The sequence below is a fragment of the Tyto alba genome, unplaced genomic scaffold (genome assembly GCF_018691265.1).
Source record: "Tyto alba isolate M040663 unplaced genomic scaffold, T.alba_DEE_v4.0 Super-Scaffold_13, whole genome shotgun sequence".
Taxonomy (NCBI): domain Eukaryota; kingdom Metazoa; phylum Chordata; class Aves; order Strigiformes; family Tytonidae; genus Tyto; species Tyto alba.
The window spans coordinates 737,802-754,455 of NW_024881275.1; the positions used below are offsets into that span (position 1 = coordinate 737,802).

At 43.4% G+C, this 16,654-nt stretch overlaps 1 protein-coding gene across 5 annotated transcripts in view; it reads right to left on the reverse strand.

Annotated features, from left to right (window-relative positions):
• The window catches only part of CAST (calpastatin), a 61,288-nt gene that overhangs the window by 1,707 nt on the left and 42,927 nt on the right, over positions 1 to 16,654 (reverse strand). For 4 of the 5 annotated variants that reach the window (XM_042788149.1, XM_042788148.1, XM_042788150.1 and 1 more), the window contains 16 exons: positions 16,472 to 16,570; positions 15,253 to 15,336; positions 14,291 to 14,338; positions 12,064 to 12,168; positions 11,606 to 11,707; positions 10,813 to 10,914; positions 10,110 to 10,193; positions 9,336 to 9,383; positions 9,068 to 9,163; positions 8,417 to 8,500; positions 7,168 to 7,269; positions 5,508 to 5,600; positions 4,612 to 4,665; positions 4,098 to 4,187; positions 1,599 to 1,678; positions 329 to 395 (listed from right to left, as the gene is read on the reverse strand). In XM_042788149.1, coding sequence (XP_042644083.1) covers positions 338 to 395; positions 1,599 to 1,678; positions 4,098 to 4,187; positions 4,612 to 4,665; positions 5,508 to 5,600; positions 7,168 to 7,269; positions 8,417 to 8,500; positions 9,068 to 9,163; positions 9,336 to 9,383; positions 10,110 to 10,193; positions 10,813 to 10,914; positions 11,606 to 11,707; positions 12,064 to 12,168; positions 14,291 to 14,338; positions 15,253 to 15,336; positions 16,472 to 16,570 — 1,329 coding nt within the window. In that variant the 3' untranslated portion in view covers positions 329 to 337. The remainder of the gene's footprint in view (positions 1 to 328; positions 396 to 1,598; positions 1,679 to 4,097; positions 4,188 to 4,611; positions 4,666 to 5,507; positions 5,601 to 7,167; positions 7,270 to 8,416; positions 8,501 to 9,067; positions 9,164 to 9,335; positions 9,384 to 10,109; positions 10,194 to 10,812; positions 10,915 to 11,605; positions 11,708 to 12,063; positions 12,169 to 14,290; positions 14,339 to 15,252; positions 15,337 to 16,471; positions 16,571 to 16,654) is intronic. The other variant, XM_042788151.1, reaches the window with a different exon arrangement.

The following is a 16,654-nucleotide window of genomic DNA, read 5'->3' on the forward strand; positions in this document are numbered from 1 at the left end:
GTCCTGAAAACAGCCCCTTGAAAAGCGCCCCGTCTTCATTCCTCTGTCAGAAGGTACTGGCTAGGGAAGCAGCACGTCGGGCCCCTGAACCCCTCGCTGCATGAACCCAAAGGGATTCAGCCACGCGGAGTAATTCTGTGCAAAATGTACAGGCACGAGGAAAGGAAGGCCCTTTCTGCCTAGGAACACCGGAGTTCAAAGCGATGCTGAGAGTGGTGCCTAACAGCACCTCTAACCACGTTACAGGACCATCAGCCAAACAGCTTCAGAAACGCAAGCGTGAGTTGTCCCGGTGGCAGTTGAGGGAAAAGCGAGGAAGACATCTCACCCAGTAATGTTAACGTTTAGCCTGTTTTCTGCTTCTCAGATTTCTTGCTGGAGGACTCTCCCTTTGCCTAAAGAGCAAGAGAAGCACGAGATAGTAAGAAACTGTGAACTCAGCTAAAATACGACATAAAACAGTGGCGTGCTCATCAGAAGTCCCAGCTCTGACATAAATATCTGCGCTTGAAGTGCAGAAAGTTTAGCAACAGTATTTTTAACTTCTGTTGCGGATATATATTTTCGTGTTTCCACCATCACCTCCTTTGTTTCGGATCAAGAGGGCTGTGGCTGACCTCTTCAAGTCCTGTTTCTCACCACACTTTTACCCCTGCTAGTGATCCAGCCACGACTCAAAACATCAAAAAACACATCCTTCTGACGAGGAGCTAAAGAACCCCCCATTCTTACATTGAAAACTGTAAGACAGTTCTGTTGTTATGCTAAAGGCACGGAGGGCAATTTCATATTCAGGAAAAATCCCATCACTTGAAATGTGAGACCTAACATTTCCAGACCAGATGATTCAGGCATCTACCTGCACGTATCCCATGAGAGATCAACATGATGGGCAATGTTTCTGGATGACAATAGCCAAACAATGTTTGTTGGTGGGTTTTTTGTTTGTTGTTTTTTTTTTTTTTTTCCTTTGTTTGTTTTTCATTTGTCTGGGTTTTTTTTTTTTGTTTTTTTGTTTTGTTTTGTTTGTTTGTTTGTTTGTTTTTTTTCCCTTAATATAGAAACAACTGCCTGCCTCTTCCCACCGGATTCATTCTGTGCACTTATTTAAGAATATATGTAGGTTTTCATTCATATTTTTAAAATAAATTATGACAATAACTTGAGAAATGGACATGCGATTGAAGGAGTACCTTCGAATCACTTTTAGAACGTTGTTATTTAAAATTGTCAAGAAAATAGAACAGGGATGGGGATCCCAAGGCAGCTACAGGCGTGTGAAGTGTGACTCTAAGATCAGCAAGCATGGGAATGAGAAGCCTGTGGAGCAGGCACTGAGCCGTGTGTAGAAGGCCACACTCTCCCTGAAAGAAATATGGTTTACCCCGCATTTATTGACAATTTCCCTTGAAATAGACAGGTGCCTTTCTCCTGTGCACACGCTTACAAAAATGGATCAAGTTCAACCTATTGATGTAAAATTCTCCCCGAAGCAATACCCGTGTAATATGAACCCCAAATCCTGCTGTCCATATTTCACGTTTATAGTTTATGGTAGCCATGACTGACTGTGGATATTATAATATGTATGTTTCTACCGTTTTAGGGTTTTTGCGTTTTCCTTTATCCTTTGGGGTTGGTTTAGTGGTGACGGTTTCCTTTCCACTTTTGTCCTACACTCCAAAGAAAAAAACAAAATTACAGTTACAAACAGAATAGAGGACTGATGGTTCCAACCCCGAGATCGGCCCTAACCCGTTATTTCAGGCGTGGCTGGTAAGGTGGGAGACACCTCGGCGCGGGGCGCGCGGACGCGACGACTGCCCTCAGCAAGCTGGAGCCCCCTTTAATCCTGGGGAGACCCGGGCACCAGGAAGCACACACCGGTAAGGAAAAGCTAGCATATATGGGCAGGTTTTGTATTAACTACAAAGGAATAATGCTGACACAGAAGATTTAGCTCCGGAGTTGGTAACGAAATAAAACCGCTTAAAACACCGAGCGTTTGTCTTAAGCCATCCAAGGGTTCGGTGCCAAGGTAGGCACGCGGGGAGGCACCGCAGAGGTCAGGCTGTTTGGGAACAGAGAGAATTCCTCACAGGAACTGCACCTGATCTGAAATTCAGGTTCAAAGCTGCTGCTTCTCTGCCCCCCCAGGAGAGGAACACACACAGCATGAAACCCCAGAAAACCTAAATCCAACATTTTAAGTATGGACAAACCTACAGTTCGCTCTGGGTAACTCTGCCTGCAGGTGAGGGGCCAGCGCATACGACAGAACATGCACCACCACAGTCAGGTTGGTTTGGGTTGGGAAGGACCTCAAAGCCCCCCCAGTGCCCCCCCTGCCCCGGGCAGGGCCCCCTTCCCCCAGCCCAGGGGGCTCCCAGCCCCGTCCAACCTGGCCTTGAACCCTTCCAGGGAGGGGGCACCCACAGCTGCTCTGGGCACCCTGGGCCAGCGCCTCACCCCCCGCACAGGGAACAATTTCTGCCTTAGATCTCACCTACATCTCCCCTCTTTCAGTTTAAAACTGTTAGTCCTTATCCTATTCCCACACCCCCTGACCCAGAGACACCCCCCCCCTCCTGCCCCCCTTTAAGCCCTGGGAGGCCGCTCTCAGGGTCCCCCCGCAGCCTTCTCTTCTCCAGGCTGAACCCCCCCAACTCTCTCAGCCCGGCCCCCCAGGGGAGCTGCTCCAGCCCCCCCAGCATTTCCGTGGCCTCCTCTGGCCCCGCTCGAGCAGCTCCGGGTCCTTCTGCTGTTGGGGGCCCCCGAGCTGGCCCCAGCACTGCAGGGGGGTCTCCCCAGAGCGGAGCAGAGGGGGACAATCCCCCCCCTGGCCCTGCTGCCCCCCCTGCTCTGGCTGCAGCCCAGGGCACGGGTGGGTTCTGGGCTGCCAGCGCACGGGGCTGCCTCACGGGCAGTTTTCCCCCCCCCAGCCCCCCCAGCCCCTCTCCTCGGGGCTGCTCTCCAGCCGCTCCTCGAGGGCCCAGCCTGGGTCTGTGCTGGGATCGCCCCGACCCACGGGCAGGACCTTGCCCTTGGCCTTGCACATGAATTTAGCTAACATCAAACCTCCTTTCCGCTTAGCACATGCTAGAGGATAAGACAGCAAATGGCCAACCAGAGGCACTTACTGGTTCTTAACTGGTTTGAGCACTTGCAGAAAACAAAAGGGGTCCACGATTTTCACACCAGTGTCCCACCGGCTGCCCCAGAGCTCCTCTCCCAAAGAAGCACCCAAGGTGACTGTGGTGCCATGGTGGATGTCTCAAAGCCATACAAGACAAGCTCTGTCCAAGCTCAAGGTCACAAACACCAGGTTAAGAGCAAGCAGAAAGCACGTCTGGCAGCGATCCTTCTCATGTATGGACCAAATCTCAGTCCCCTTCTTCACACGCTTTTCCAGCACACCCATCCTTTCTCAAACACCACCCTCGTGTTGGCCACCTCCACATTTAAGCAGCTTCCACAGCTAGTTGGTTTCATACAGGCTTGCATGTGCAGTGCTTTGCTGGGAAATGTCTGGCAGCTGTTTGCCAGCTGTGTTTAAGATGCTTGTATGACAAATAGATGCTCCGTTTCTCATTACAAGGACTCTCCAAGCCCATTCCTTCTTCACCTTTCTTCTCATGTCTACTATTTTCCCTAAAACGCCTAAAACTTTCTCCTGCTCCTAGCATTTCTCTCCGCAAACTCCTCCCAAACTGCTTCTCAGTTCCAGCCTACAACTACTGCTAGGTAGTGCGTGCAATCATCGACGAAAGATTTCTCTGCCCCTCTACATTTTTTGGACACTCTAATCTGTACAAAAACTGTTACCACAATTCCCTGTCCAACTTACTTCTCCAAGCCTGTCTTACCTCTCTAAAAGACTCTAAATACCACAAACCTTCCTTCTTCCAAATATTTAGTACACAGCAAGATGCATCAGCCTTCCATTACAGCACTAAGACAATCACTACCTCTGGACAGCATCTTCCAAAGAGGCTAGCTCTAAACCTAAACTGAGCTACTGCAAATAAAAGGAAGGAGCTTTCGGAGAGTGGTGGAAAACTGTTTATTTTGCAAGTTATTAGCAGAAAATGTCCTACCTTTGAGTGCTGTGGTGTGGCAGGAGCCTTTGCACAAGTATCAAAGTCACCTGACAGCGCATCAATAGCTGCAGAGTCATCCGCGGGCTTCTGCAAGAATTTTAATTGGGAAGTCACACCTTTTGCAATACTTCCCACAGTCGAATTAATATTTAAAGCAGACATAAATTCCTGAATTAGCCCTTTCTTAAAAACCCACACATATCTGAACTCTATACATATGTTAGAACAGAGATATCTGCCGGAGGTTTCCAAGACACGCAATTTCTTTGAATAGTGCACCTGAACATTCACTGCGTAGCTGTGCATAAAAACTGTTATTTATTGTGAAGAGTTACTCTTCACATAAGTTTTACTGCCCACACTGTTACTATTACCTACTGCTTACTCGAAAGTAAATTATGAGAATTTGCAATGACATCACACCTTGAGGCACAATGACACTACTTCAAAAAAAATTACCAGAGCCCGCATCACGGAAAAAAACACAGAACAGAAATAGCATAACTGATACCTTTTCTTCTTTGCGTTTCACATCATCCTTTGCTGTTGGTTTCACTGGTTTACCCTTGGGAAGAAGAAAGATTACGTCCTCGTGTCGGACTGGTCAGATTATTTTTTCAGGTAGAAGTACTTACGTATGACATTGGGAGTGTTTACAGATTGCCAGGGAAGTTGCACTGTTCTGAACTGATTTATTTTCTTTCTCGTGCTATGTATTCGAAGCCAGGTCACGATGTGTTCTCACGGCCTGTTACTTTGATTATGTCTGTGATATCACCTTTCTATGCTTGTAGGCTACTGGAAAAACAGCTTCCTGATCCACGAAAGTTCAAACCACTGTCAGAGCAGTCACATGCTCCAGTGAACGGAGGTTTTACAGGGCTTTGGGCTCGTATACACACTTTGTCCCCAAACTTGGAACGAAACTACTGGGAATAAATAAGCATTATTACCCACAGTTGGCAAGTATCTCCTGTTTTAAGGCAGGCTATAAAGCCAAGCTGTTTAAAAGGAGACACTCTATTTTTTCACCTGGATTTCTGGAGCACCTGAAACACTGAGCTCAGGCAGTGTTAACTGGAATCTATACTGCTAAATCTCCAGGATGCTGATTGCTACCAGGTGCTTCAAAGTGATTGATTTGTTCAGGTTGCCCAACTAAAAAACAAAACAAAACTCGGTATTTGTTTGGGGTTTTTTTCTGATTTAAATGCATGGAAGGATACACCAGGCTACTCTAAGTATAGGATATTTACGTGTCTGATCCTAATACACAAGTACAGTACACACACATGTACTCACTTATGCAGCTTTCCTGTTCTCCCTGTAATTCCAAAGAGGGCAGGCTGGCTCATATGTAGAAATTTCTGGTGGTTGCAAATAAAAACAAACAAAACTTTTCCTTACCTGCTCACCTGACTCCAGAAGTTTTTGATAGTCGGGTGGGATAGTATCATCTCTTTCTCCAAGTTTGTCTCTGTGTTCAGACTTCGCCTTTTCCTGAAAGCATTCAATTTTTTAACAACTTCAATACTTGCTTCAGAAATATTAGCCAAGAGTAAGCCAGAGTGCTCATTAAACTTAGGACAGGTGCGTTTTTTGAATTTAGGTTAAACGTATGCACACCCAGATGCACCCCAACATAGAATGTCAATTCTCAGTGCTGCTTTTTGGCAGCAGGAGGAGCCACTGAACGTTTCTGCAGCGAATCCCGCCCGTGCCTCTTCAGCACAAGGGCGATGCTCCTGCAGGGCCTTCCCCCCCCCACCGTGAGCACCAGCACCCCCAGCAGAACCCAGGGCATCACCCGCCCCTCACCCAGGCTGGTCGGGAGTGGCCTTGGGAGCCCGGGTCGGTCTCAAACCCAACGCAACCAGACGGCAGAGCTCCACACGCTCCCCAAAATCGCACCCAGGAGGGGAGCGTTCCGGACACCACGTTTATTCTTCAGGTTATCCCGCCTTCAGTTCTGGCCCACAGACCAGAAACATGCCAAACAAAGCGCCTGCTTGAGATCCAAGTGGGTTTCTGCATACTGTTGAAGAACGTTCTTGTGTTTGTCAACGCAAACATTTTACAAATCTCTTATTTTTTTTTAATTTTTTTAGGGTTTGGGGTTTTTTTTTTTTTTTGTATTTTTTGAATATAAGCATTTTCCACACCAACACATGAAGACAGCTGGGCTCCCGAGGCAGAGGAGCTGCCGAGATCTCGCACATCAAGCGTTCCCTCCCTTGCCATGGTAAGGGACATCCGTACCCAGACTGGCAACCAGCACCCCCCGCACTGGAGCCTGGTCTGAGGGGAGAAATCCCCTTCTAGACGCCAGCCTAAATTTATCCACCGGCACCTTCTGGTGTTTTCTTCCCCCACTAATGCCCTCTACCTGGAGTATTTCAGTTTGCAATTTATTATTACCGCTGCCATTATGCAGAAATCCATCTGATTTTCTTACTAGCAGAAAGGTCTTTAGAGAATCACATGAAGAAAGACGGAATGAAGACGAAACAAGCAGACACAGGCAAGCTGAAAAACGGGGCTGATTAAGCGAAGATGTCCGTTGATGAACTTGGGGTTTGTGGGGTTATAAAAGCCAAAGTTCGACACAAAGGCAGCCACAAAATTACTTTCAGAAACAGAGGCCAGAGAAGACACTTGAAAAATACTTAGAATGATGACAATAAAAGGCACTGAAATAGAATTATTGCAAATTTCCTGTAACATTTCAATGCCTACCTCCAAGTGGCTAAAGTATATTAACTAATGCAACATTTTTTCACAAAATGCACAAAGTAAACCAGCTGATGAAGAGTGGCTGGTATGACTGTGTGGGACAACGTAAGAGCATGTTTGTTTTTTTTTTTTTTTCCAGTTACCTTATTCCTACGTCTAACAGTAGCATGGCATATACTCCTATGAGTATATAGGAAGTACTGCAGTATGCCATTTAAAAAAAGAAATTACAGTCTTGAAGAAGTAAGGTAAGTATCTCGGATTTTGGAAGTTTTTTCTTGGGTTTATTTTTTTTTCCCTAGGCTGCACAATTCTCAGAATGTTTTTTGTTTACCTTTACTTTATCCACAACCGGTTTGTTCTCATCAGGGTCAGGTTCCCTCTGTCCCAAGGAATCAGACAGGAGATCCAAGGCTTCAGCCATCTCTTTTCCTCCCTAACAAAGTATAAACACATTTGTGAAAGCAATAAAAAGCTGTAAAAATAATTTAATTCATCAAGCTAATATAAGTAATGACTAATGAACTGTCAGCTTCAGTGAAGAATGAACAATCAGCTCTCCCTTTGTAATTATAATGTGGTGGAATAGCCGGGGAAGAAACTACAGAATGTCTAGACCTACAGAAAACACAATTTCAAGAAGGGGTTATGGAATTTATTTAATGGATTTCTTTTGTTAGACATAAGCCTAACAGATCTTATGAGAACAGTTCTATGAAAAGACTGGTTTTTTGGTAATTGCCATTCATTTTGCAAACATCATTACCCCTGCAGATCAGCTGCCGAGGAAGTGTCAATCTGAATTAAAACGTATTAACATTTTTATCTTCACAGTACGTATCGTCTTCTGCTAATTCACACCGGTTTCACTCAAACACTGGTTAGAAAAAAGGCCCTTAAAACCAACTGAAAACCCAGTTTGGAGCAGCTCTGTGGTGCCCTTCCAAACTGGGCTGGCAACACTAGATGGAGCTCCCGGCGCACGGATCCAGGTGGAGAACACACACCCCACACCCCCCCCAGCCAACACCACCGCCAGGCGCAGCCAAAGTCCTGCTGCTGTTCGAAGGGGGTCACCTCTGCCTGCCCTGCCATTAACCCTGACCTCCTCCTTTCACAGGCTTAATGCACCACTTTGCTGCTACGGCCTCGAACACGCTATCATTATTTTAAATGTTCTCCCTACCTAGCCAGGGAAGGAAAGGTGTGTTTGCGCTGAAGGCCGGCGCCTAAGAATGTCCCCTGTAACCGGGCAGGAGCCAGCGCGGGGCTGGGCACTCCTCCTGCCAGGGAGGTTTCACAGGCTGGAGGACAGCAGTGAGCAGAACTCGGACAGAACGGGCAGGCCAGCCTTCACCAGTGGTTCAACACGAACTGTCCAGAAATTCACACATTTTGTTGTTTTGTTTTGTTTTTTTTTTTTTTTTCCCCAGAGGGAACTTTTTCTTTCCCCCCAACAGCCAGTACTAGCAATAAATTATCTAACTCTCCGACAGTCTACCCTGGTAAAAGTGGCCAGCCCATGCTCCCACCCCTCCTCACTACTTGGTTTGGGGCAAGGATCTGCAGGAGGGGTCGCTTACGGAGGTAGAAGCTGGAGGAGCTGCTGAGTGCACTGCAGAGACCACGGCCGAGCAGCCCGCGGGCTCTTCCCTCTCCTTGGTCCTCTGGAACAAAGCACAGCACGATTACCAGGACTCAGAGAAAAACACGCTGCAGATTCCACGCGTCTCAAGTGCAACGCCCGCGCACCCCGTTTCTAGGACTTTGTTTTTCCTCGAAGCTCTACTTGTCTCGGATGGAAACCCCTTCCCGAGAAGCACCGTGCGACGCTTTTGCGTCTCGGATTGCTCACGTTCACTCTTCCATCTGAACTCCTGCGTTAAGCCTAGACAAGTCAGAGGCAGGTTTAAGGTGACTTCAGAGGAGCTAAGATTTCACCAAGCCCATCTATATTCCCAAGTAACAAATTTTAAAATTCTCACCTGTAAAGCACTACTTATGCAAGCAACTGGTAAAAAGATACAACAATTAACATAACTAGGGGGTTTTTATTATTATTATTATTAAAGTCCTGCTCTCCTATTAATTTATTGCAAATAACATTTTAGATTTTTAGTTACTGAATTTTATTTAGGAAAGTTTACATAAACTTTAAGGAAAACAAATAAATTATCAAGATTATTGAAAGAATTTCAAAATAAAACAGGTTTTCCGAAGTAAAATATACTCACCTTTATTACAGTTGGTGTAGGTAATGGTGCAGATGGTGATGGAGAATAGGAAAATCCTTCTGTCAAACCCTCTAAAAGATCATTTTCACTCATAGGCTATCATTAAAAAGAAAAAAAAAAAAAGAGGCTTTTAAGCCTTTTCATCTATTAAAAAGTGAGCAGGTAACATAGTCCATTTCCATTTTTAAACTGAAGACTGGGAAACTTTATTGACATTTGGGAAAGTAACTAATGAGTTAAACATTTATCTGAGAAGTCGCTTATTTACCTGGGCCTTTTCTTCCGGTTTTGCTAAGAGCGGTTTTCCATCTTTATCCTACAAAAGAAAAATCCCCTTATATTAAACCAAGCAGTCCTTAAACGACAGGGAGTATGACACAAGGAAACGATCTAACTAGTCACCTCTAGCATCTACCACTCTCACTCCAGGTGTCACTGAAAAAATCCGGTAACTGAAAAACATCGGAGTGCTGAGAAGTGGTTCAGTGCGTGAGATTCTGAGCTCCCCTACTTCGTGTTTCAATTTCCATGGAGACAGAACAAGTAATAAAGAAAATCCCAACTCCCCGACTGGTAACAGATTATTCCTGGGTGCAGGGCCCAGAACACCTTTCACGCCGGCAGCTGCAGCGGGTGCTGTGCAGGCCCTGGCTGTGCCTGAGCAACCTGTTTTTGTCCGAAGAGTCGTGTGGGGGAGCTGCGTGAAAACACCACCTCGAAGAGCTGGGTTTTCTAACAGCTTTGGCCAATCACAATTTATTAGGTTATAAAATGCAAAACGCTAGTGGAAGACGCCAGTGCACCGATCTCAGTCCAAATTATTCATGTGTAGGTACCTGTACCTAAACTACCTCTGTGCCTATGCAGGCATCTAATGACAGATGTCAGATGTTCAGGGACTACGAACTGCAATTTCTATATACTATAAAAAATGGCTGAACTAAACATCAACACTTCAAAACAAAGTGGAGTTTCGGTGTCATTCACATATTCTGAGGAATGACAGGAAAGCAAGACTAGGACAGCACATGAAAGACGTTACTTTTGCTTCTGTTAATCTGTACTCTGGAGGAATTGTTTCTTCGTCTTCACCCAGTTTTTTGCGTTGCTCCTGTTTGTTTTTTTCCTGTGAAGGCAAAATAAAAATAAAATCAAGAAAACCAAATAACTACATCCCAACAGAAATGCATATGAGCACTCTTTCAAAGCCTCCAGTCTACTGATTCAAATGAGTCTCCCTGACTCAATCCAACTACCAGATAAAAACCTCCCCGTGGTGTGGGGGAGGGTGAGCAAGCAGCTGCCTGCTGTTTGGCTGCCGGCCGGGTTTAAACCATGACACAAGATCAGTGACAAAACCCCAAATTTTATGCATCATCCCGAATTTAAACAACTCATCATAAAATTGCATCCTTTTGAAGAAGGATTATACTGTATGCTACCTCTGATGTATGTGTTAATTCTACTTTGGTTCAGTAGTGAGACAAGCAAATGCATTTTTTTAGATGTTGAGGAAACTACTGTGCTGTCATAGGCAAAACTATTAAGAAAAGCGTGTTTAACTCAGTGTGTTAAAATCCTACTAGGACTTCCTAAGCGGAACACAAGTGGTTACAGAGGTAAATTTGTTTTTTAGAAAAAAGTGAAGATATGATCTCTAAATTCTTCCTAGCCTGAGCAAATACAGTAACGCTGAGGACAATCACAACCACACTCTAAGCCTGGAGGTCTGATTGTTTCTCTACCTTGACTTTGTCCACAGCAGGTTTCTTCTCGTCTGGATCAGGCTCCCTCTTTCCAAGGCTACTGGACAAGGCTTCCAGCGCTTCATCTGCCACGTGAACAACCTGCAAGGGTGCCAGTACAGTAAAAAGCAATCCTTAGTTTGAAGAACAGACGCAACTGAAGAAACCTGTCCATATCCTACCACTGCCAGCCACACGTTACTTCAGTTAAAAATTGAGAAGTAAACTTAAAAACTGTAATGCTTCTCTCCCTATTTGTTGACACATGCTCTGGATCTGCTGAGTTCGAGGCATAAGGCAACTCTGACAGAGGCTGCTCTGTAAACAGGCTTCTCCTTTCCAAAGGCTCACTGACAGCTAAAGTGTTCCACAGGGGGGGTTGGCTGGTTGTTTTGTTTTTTTATAGAAGCATGTGTGTTCTGAGAAGAGATGCAAGAATGTCAGCCCTTAATGCAATCTTCTGAAACATTCCGTAGGACAACTATGATTTCTTGGCAGAATTTGTCTTTCCCTGCAGTATCTACTGAGTTCACAAACAGCGTCCCTTTTCAGAGCAGTAAGAGACAGAGCAGGCAACATGAACTGTCCGTTTGACTTCCTTTAGTAAGAAGGTCACTGACCTCTCCCATTCAGTTTGTGCCTCCCTGGAATTTTTTGGAAAGCACTCAGACTTTGTGGCGTACCTCTACGGAGGGAGACTACACAATACTGAAATAAGCATCCTGACAAGATGCTACACCACTGCCTAAATGAAGCGCTGAGTTTTGCTTTAGCCCCAGCTGAGACCACTCACTGAAGACACAGATGACGGAGCTGAAGACTGCACCGTGCAAGCTGTGGCACGAGGGACTACTTCGTCCTCAGTAGTTTTTGCAGACACAGGATCTGAAGGCTTCTGAAACAGAACGATTACACTGCATTTTACTGAATATGCTCAGGAACCAAAAATGTACCTATTAAGTGGTTTTGGTTTTTTTTTTTGTTTGCTTTGGTTTTTTTTTTTGTGTGTTTTTTTTTTTTTTTTTTTTTTTTTAATACAGTACAAAAAAAAGAAAGACAAGTTTAAATTTAAAGGTAGAAGCCCCTCAACTAACAACCAAGTTCCAGTACTTCATGCTCCACTCAAGGTAACGGGGGGGAGAGGGGGGAAACAGAAGCAGAAGAAAATATTTTTCTTGAAAGAACAGTGGCATTATCCAGTCTTAGCAAAACTATCAGTGTCAGCATCTTCAGTGAACTGGAAAGACATACTTTGGGTGTGCTGCTGGGCTTCGATGGTTTGGACTGTACTGCAGGCTGCGCAGGGCAGGCAAAGTCTTTCGAGAATTCATCAACAAGATCAGATTCACTCAAAGGCTGTAAAAAAGACATATGTTGTACAGGTGACTCACAGCCTGTTTTTAATTTATTTTTTCGAGAATTGTATTTCAGCTACTCAGAAAGCAGGAAAACTTTTGTAGCCTTCACCGAAATAACCTTTCACATTTACATGCAACACAACAACATGAATTTCGTAGCACGTAACATTAAGAAAAACACTTTTCAGAATGAGTCAGTTGCTTTGCTATCAAAAGTCAATATCATGTAGAGAACATTATGTTCAATACTGTTTACAAGGGTACTGAAAAGGAAAATACAACCTCTTAATTAGAAAAAAAAAAGAATGCTAATATTTATTAGATAGTATTCACTGTAACAGCATCACGTTGTTATAATACTTCAAGTACAAATCACATATAGGTAATGAAAAACAGCACCATCAGATTATAATTCTCCCATTTCACTTTTTAGGGTTTGGGGTTGTTTTTTGTTTTGTTTTGTTTTGTTTTTGTTTTTTTTTTCTTCCAGCAGAAGTAGAGCTCTCTCAGGGGTGATGTCACCTGGGAGTTCTCTCAGCTTGCACACTGACCGCTGACATGCCATGGCTTTCACTGCGCACGTTTTAGGGAAAAGTGAATATGTTGCAGTTTTAGTTCCCTACTGTGTGATCTATTACAGTCTGTTGATACTATGTGATCTAGTACTATGTGATCTGCATACTTCTGTGGTCTATCACTAATGCTCCCGGGATCCTTTGAACCACTGTTTACATCTAAATGTTTGAATCTTTGCTAGTAGGGATCACCACTCACTTGCTACGTTACAGCTCATTTGGCCAAATTCGTAATATGCAAAATGACACTTCTAAAGGAGAGTCTCTTATTTTCCCTCCCACCTTCCTTCATCGACCAGAGCCCCTAAGTGTTTATAAAATGTCTCATCACATAAGGCCCCACTTCTCATAATGTCTGAATTCCTCTCTGAACCGCTGAATCAAAAAAGCATTTAGGCAGTAACAACTTTTTTCACAAAACTAATCCCACTGCATGCGCTTAAGGGTCTGCAGAGTGGAGGCCCGGAAGAATAGAAGCCCTAACTGAAGTGATGAAGGAAGGACAACTTTGCATTCACCAGGAATCACTAACGACCTGTAAGTGATTTAAGGTTTTTTGGCTATTGACATAACGTTTTCCTTTTCCTGGTTTTGGTTTCACAGATCTAAATTACCAGTGATACCACAGGAATGCTGGCAAACACATCTCGCCCAAAATCGCCTTCTTCAAATTATAAATAGTGGAGCAGTGCTGAGAAAAATACTGCAACACATGACTTCGATACCCGTGTGGTTCACTTACAGAACAATTATTCAATTATAGTTGGGTCTCTGATTGATAGTGGTGGAAAAGCACAGGAATACTTATTCTTCTGCTAACCACTTACTTCTTCTGGCATAACACCTCATGATTCTGAGCTCATCTTCTGCTTTGGCTTTGCACTGGACTTTAGTCAAACTATGAACCAGCCTCCCTTAACTCATGTCTCGCTCTTCTTCTGGAGCTTTTATTTTTTTTTGTGTGTGTGCCATTCCTTTTGTGTTCCCTCTGAAATCAGAAGGCTTGTCTTCTAACACTAATGCCTGGTTCCCCCAGAGTAGAGCTGCTTTCTTCATTCTATCTTGCACTTTCTAGGCCATGATGGATACTTTTCGCAAAGTCCAAGTTGACCTTTGTGATTAGGAAAATGTCCACAGCAGCTTTTTCCTTCTTTCCAGCCATGTTCCTTTATATTAGATGACTAACGAGAGGAAACTGTCATGAAAACAAAAGATTTTCCTGCCTTGCCTCTCTCTGTCCTTCAACGGCTCCAGCAGACTTTTGCAGAACACCCCATACAGCTTTTGTTTGTGTCAGCAGTCATTTCTATAACTCTCTCCTATTTTAGTAATCTGTAAACCTTTCTCTTACTGTGAGCTCTTCATTCACACCCAGTGAATTTCAATAAAACTGACTTTCACTTGTCACTTCAGCAGGTTTTGTGCAAGAAAATAAGCACATAAGCAGACCAATAGACTTACATAATGGCACAGACAGAAGTGATGACAGGGAGGAAGAAAACAGGGTATCTATTCACACTCTTATAATATTGTCAGTTTTCTAACCTTAGGTTTTTCTTCAGGCTTCGGCAATACTGGTTTTCCATCTTTATCCTAAAATTAAAGTAAGTGTTATTGACATTTTCTGTTTGTTACTCCATAATCACCAACAAAATATATAAAATAAATGATACACACAAGATGAAGTCATTGACACAGTAACAGGAATTCTGCTAAAAGGGGAATTCTTATATGGCCAGGTAAGTGGATTAGAAAAGCAAACGTGACGTCAGCACAATACAAATGGGCCAAGAGGCCAAAAAGTGTTCATTCATGTCAGTATCAGTAGGCAGCGGGAATGAATTCTGTATTAAACGAGCAGGAATTCACCCAGCAGGAAAACAAGCTTTGAGTGCAACTTGAACAAACAGGGGGTTAAATCCCAGGTCTGTAGTCATGCAGCCTTGAAATCTCTAAAGAGAGGGGTAAAAACTGCTACTTTCAAAACAGAATGTTAACATTCAGCTCCAGCTAGGCCAGTTTATACAGCAACCTTGGTAACATCAGTTATGAAACTTTCTGTTCTGAACTTTATGGAAAACACATCTCAGTTCTATTGCTGTTTTGCTTGACCTCGAACAAATCTCCGTCACTTGAAGTGACAATCTAAAGTATGGAGTGTAATTTTCATACCGTTTTACAACAGTGTTTCAAGGTTACATTACAAAGTGATACCCAAGATCACTCCTGTTCAGGGACGGATTTTACAGCACTGAGGTTTAGTATCAGAAACAAGTAACACCACTCATGGAGAAGGAATGTGTGATCTGGGAAGATCAGATCTTTGCTCAGAATCCCTGAAAAACTCAGTCGTGCTCACAAAGGAAAGAAAGGAATCACCAACAGGAGAGAGCTGTTGATTAAATACTAGTTTTGCTTGTTTTCCCCATGCTCTTCCCTTCTCTGTGAGGAGAAAGCGTCAGACTCAGTGCTCTATTTACAAAGCAATGCAGATATGAAAAACTTACCAACTCTGGTGTTAGCCTGTATTCTGGAGGTATCGTATCATCACGTTCTCCAGCCTTTTGTTCTTTTTTCTCTTTAGCTTTTGCCTTGAAAGAAAGAAAAAAAACCCAAATACTTCAAGAAATTAAAATAAACACTCAAAGTACTCTCAAATTCACTATCAAGATTCTTCGGCCTGCTGTTTGAAGAAGTACTAGCATCAGATTAAATTATTCTATATATCAAGATACTAAAATTCTTCAATTTATTCCTATCAAATGCCTGTGGTAGAATCATTATACTTTAAGAATCAATGTCATATGTGAATATGGCTATCTTATTTTAAATTCTGAAAAACTTCAGGCACTATTCAGAGCCGTAACTTTGTGGCAGGTACTTTTAGAATCTCTGGGCTGTACAAAATCCTCAGGTGTCCTTGGATTTCATCACTCTGATTACACCAGCTGTAATTCTTTATCTTTTTCCATCACTGCTACTTAAACACGGTTTTTAATGCTCTGGACCTCCCTCATGAACCAATGCATCGAGTAAGTTATCTGGAGGCCCAGACTGACTGAAGCTGCAATACAACATGCACCTTTTTGTCAACACTGAGCCCCAACATCTTCTCCTGGCAACAAATGACTTTCCACTACTTCCCTGTCATTTGTTAGCTCTGAGCTGTAAGTGACGACAGGAGAAAATAACTGATATTATTGGGATTATAGGCAGAGTTTGCAAAACTAAACAAAAAAGTCAAAATTCAATATGCCCACACAGGACTACTGTTCAAACCTAACTGTTGAAGAAAAACAAAAGTCTGAGAAGACACAGTGAAAGGCAATACCCAAATCAGAAAGATAACGGGCTCTGATGGAAAAAGTACTGGCATTAAAACCCTGAAACACTAATTCAAAGACAAACAGCAAATATGTGCAAATAAAAGTTTGCTATAAATTATACCCAGTGTTTGGGGACCACAGGGGAAGGTGTATTTATATGTGCTTGGATAGCCAAATTAAATGTTTATCTATTTCCGGGCCATCTTACTATATTCCATTCTACCTATATCCACTCGTGATTTCTTCATTTTCTTAATCACATAAGCCTCAGACATTCCTTAGGCCTCTGATATGAAGTCGCTTTGTTATTACTTTACACCCTGGTACAGTATCTAACAAAGAGGACTCGAGATTCCACGGGAGAGTCTGAAAACTGAGGAAAAAAGGAGTAAGATTATACCTCTGACACCTCTACAACAGGGGTAAGATCTTCTTCAGGTTCAGGTTCAGGTCCACCAAGAGTATCAAGAAGAGCTTCCACTGCATCCTCTTTAATTTCCTAAATTTAAGAAAATATGCAAATCATTTAATTATTTGTTTAAGCTGATACATGTTTTACCTTATATACATTTTATGTTGTACA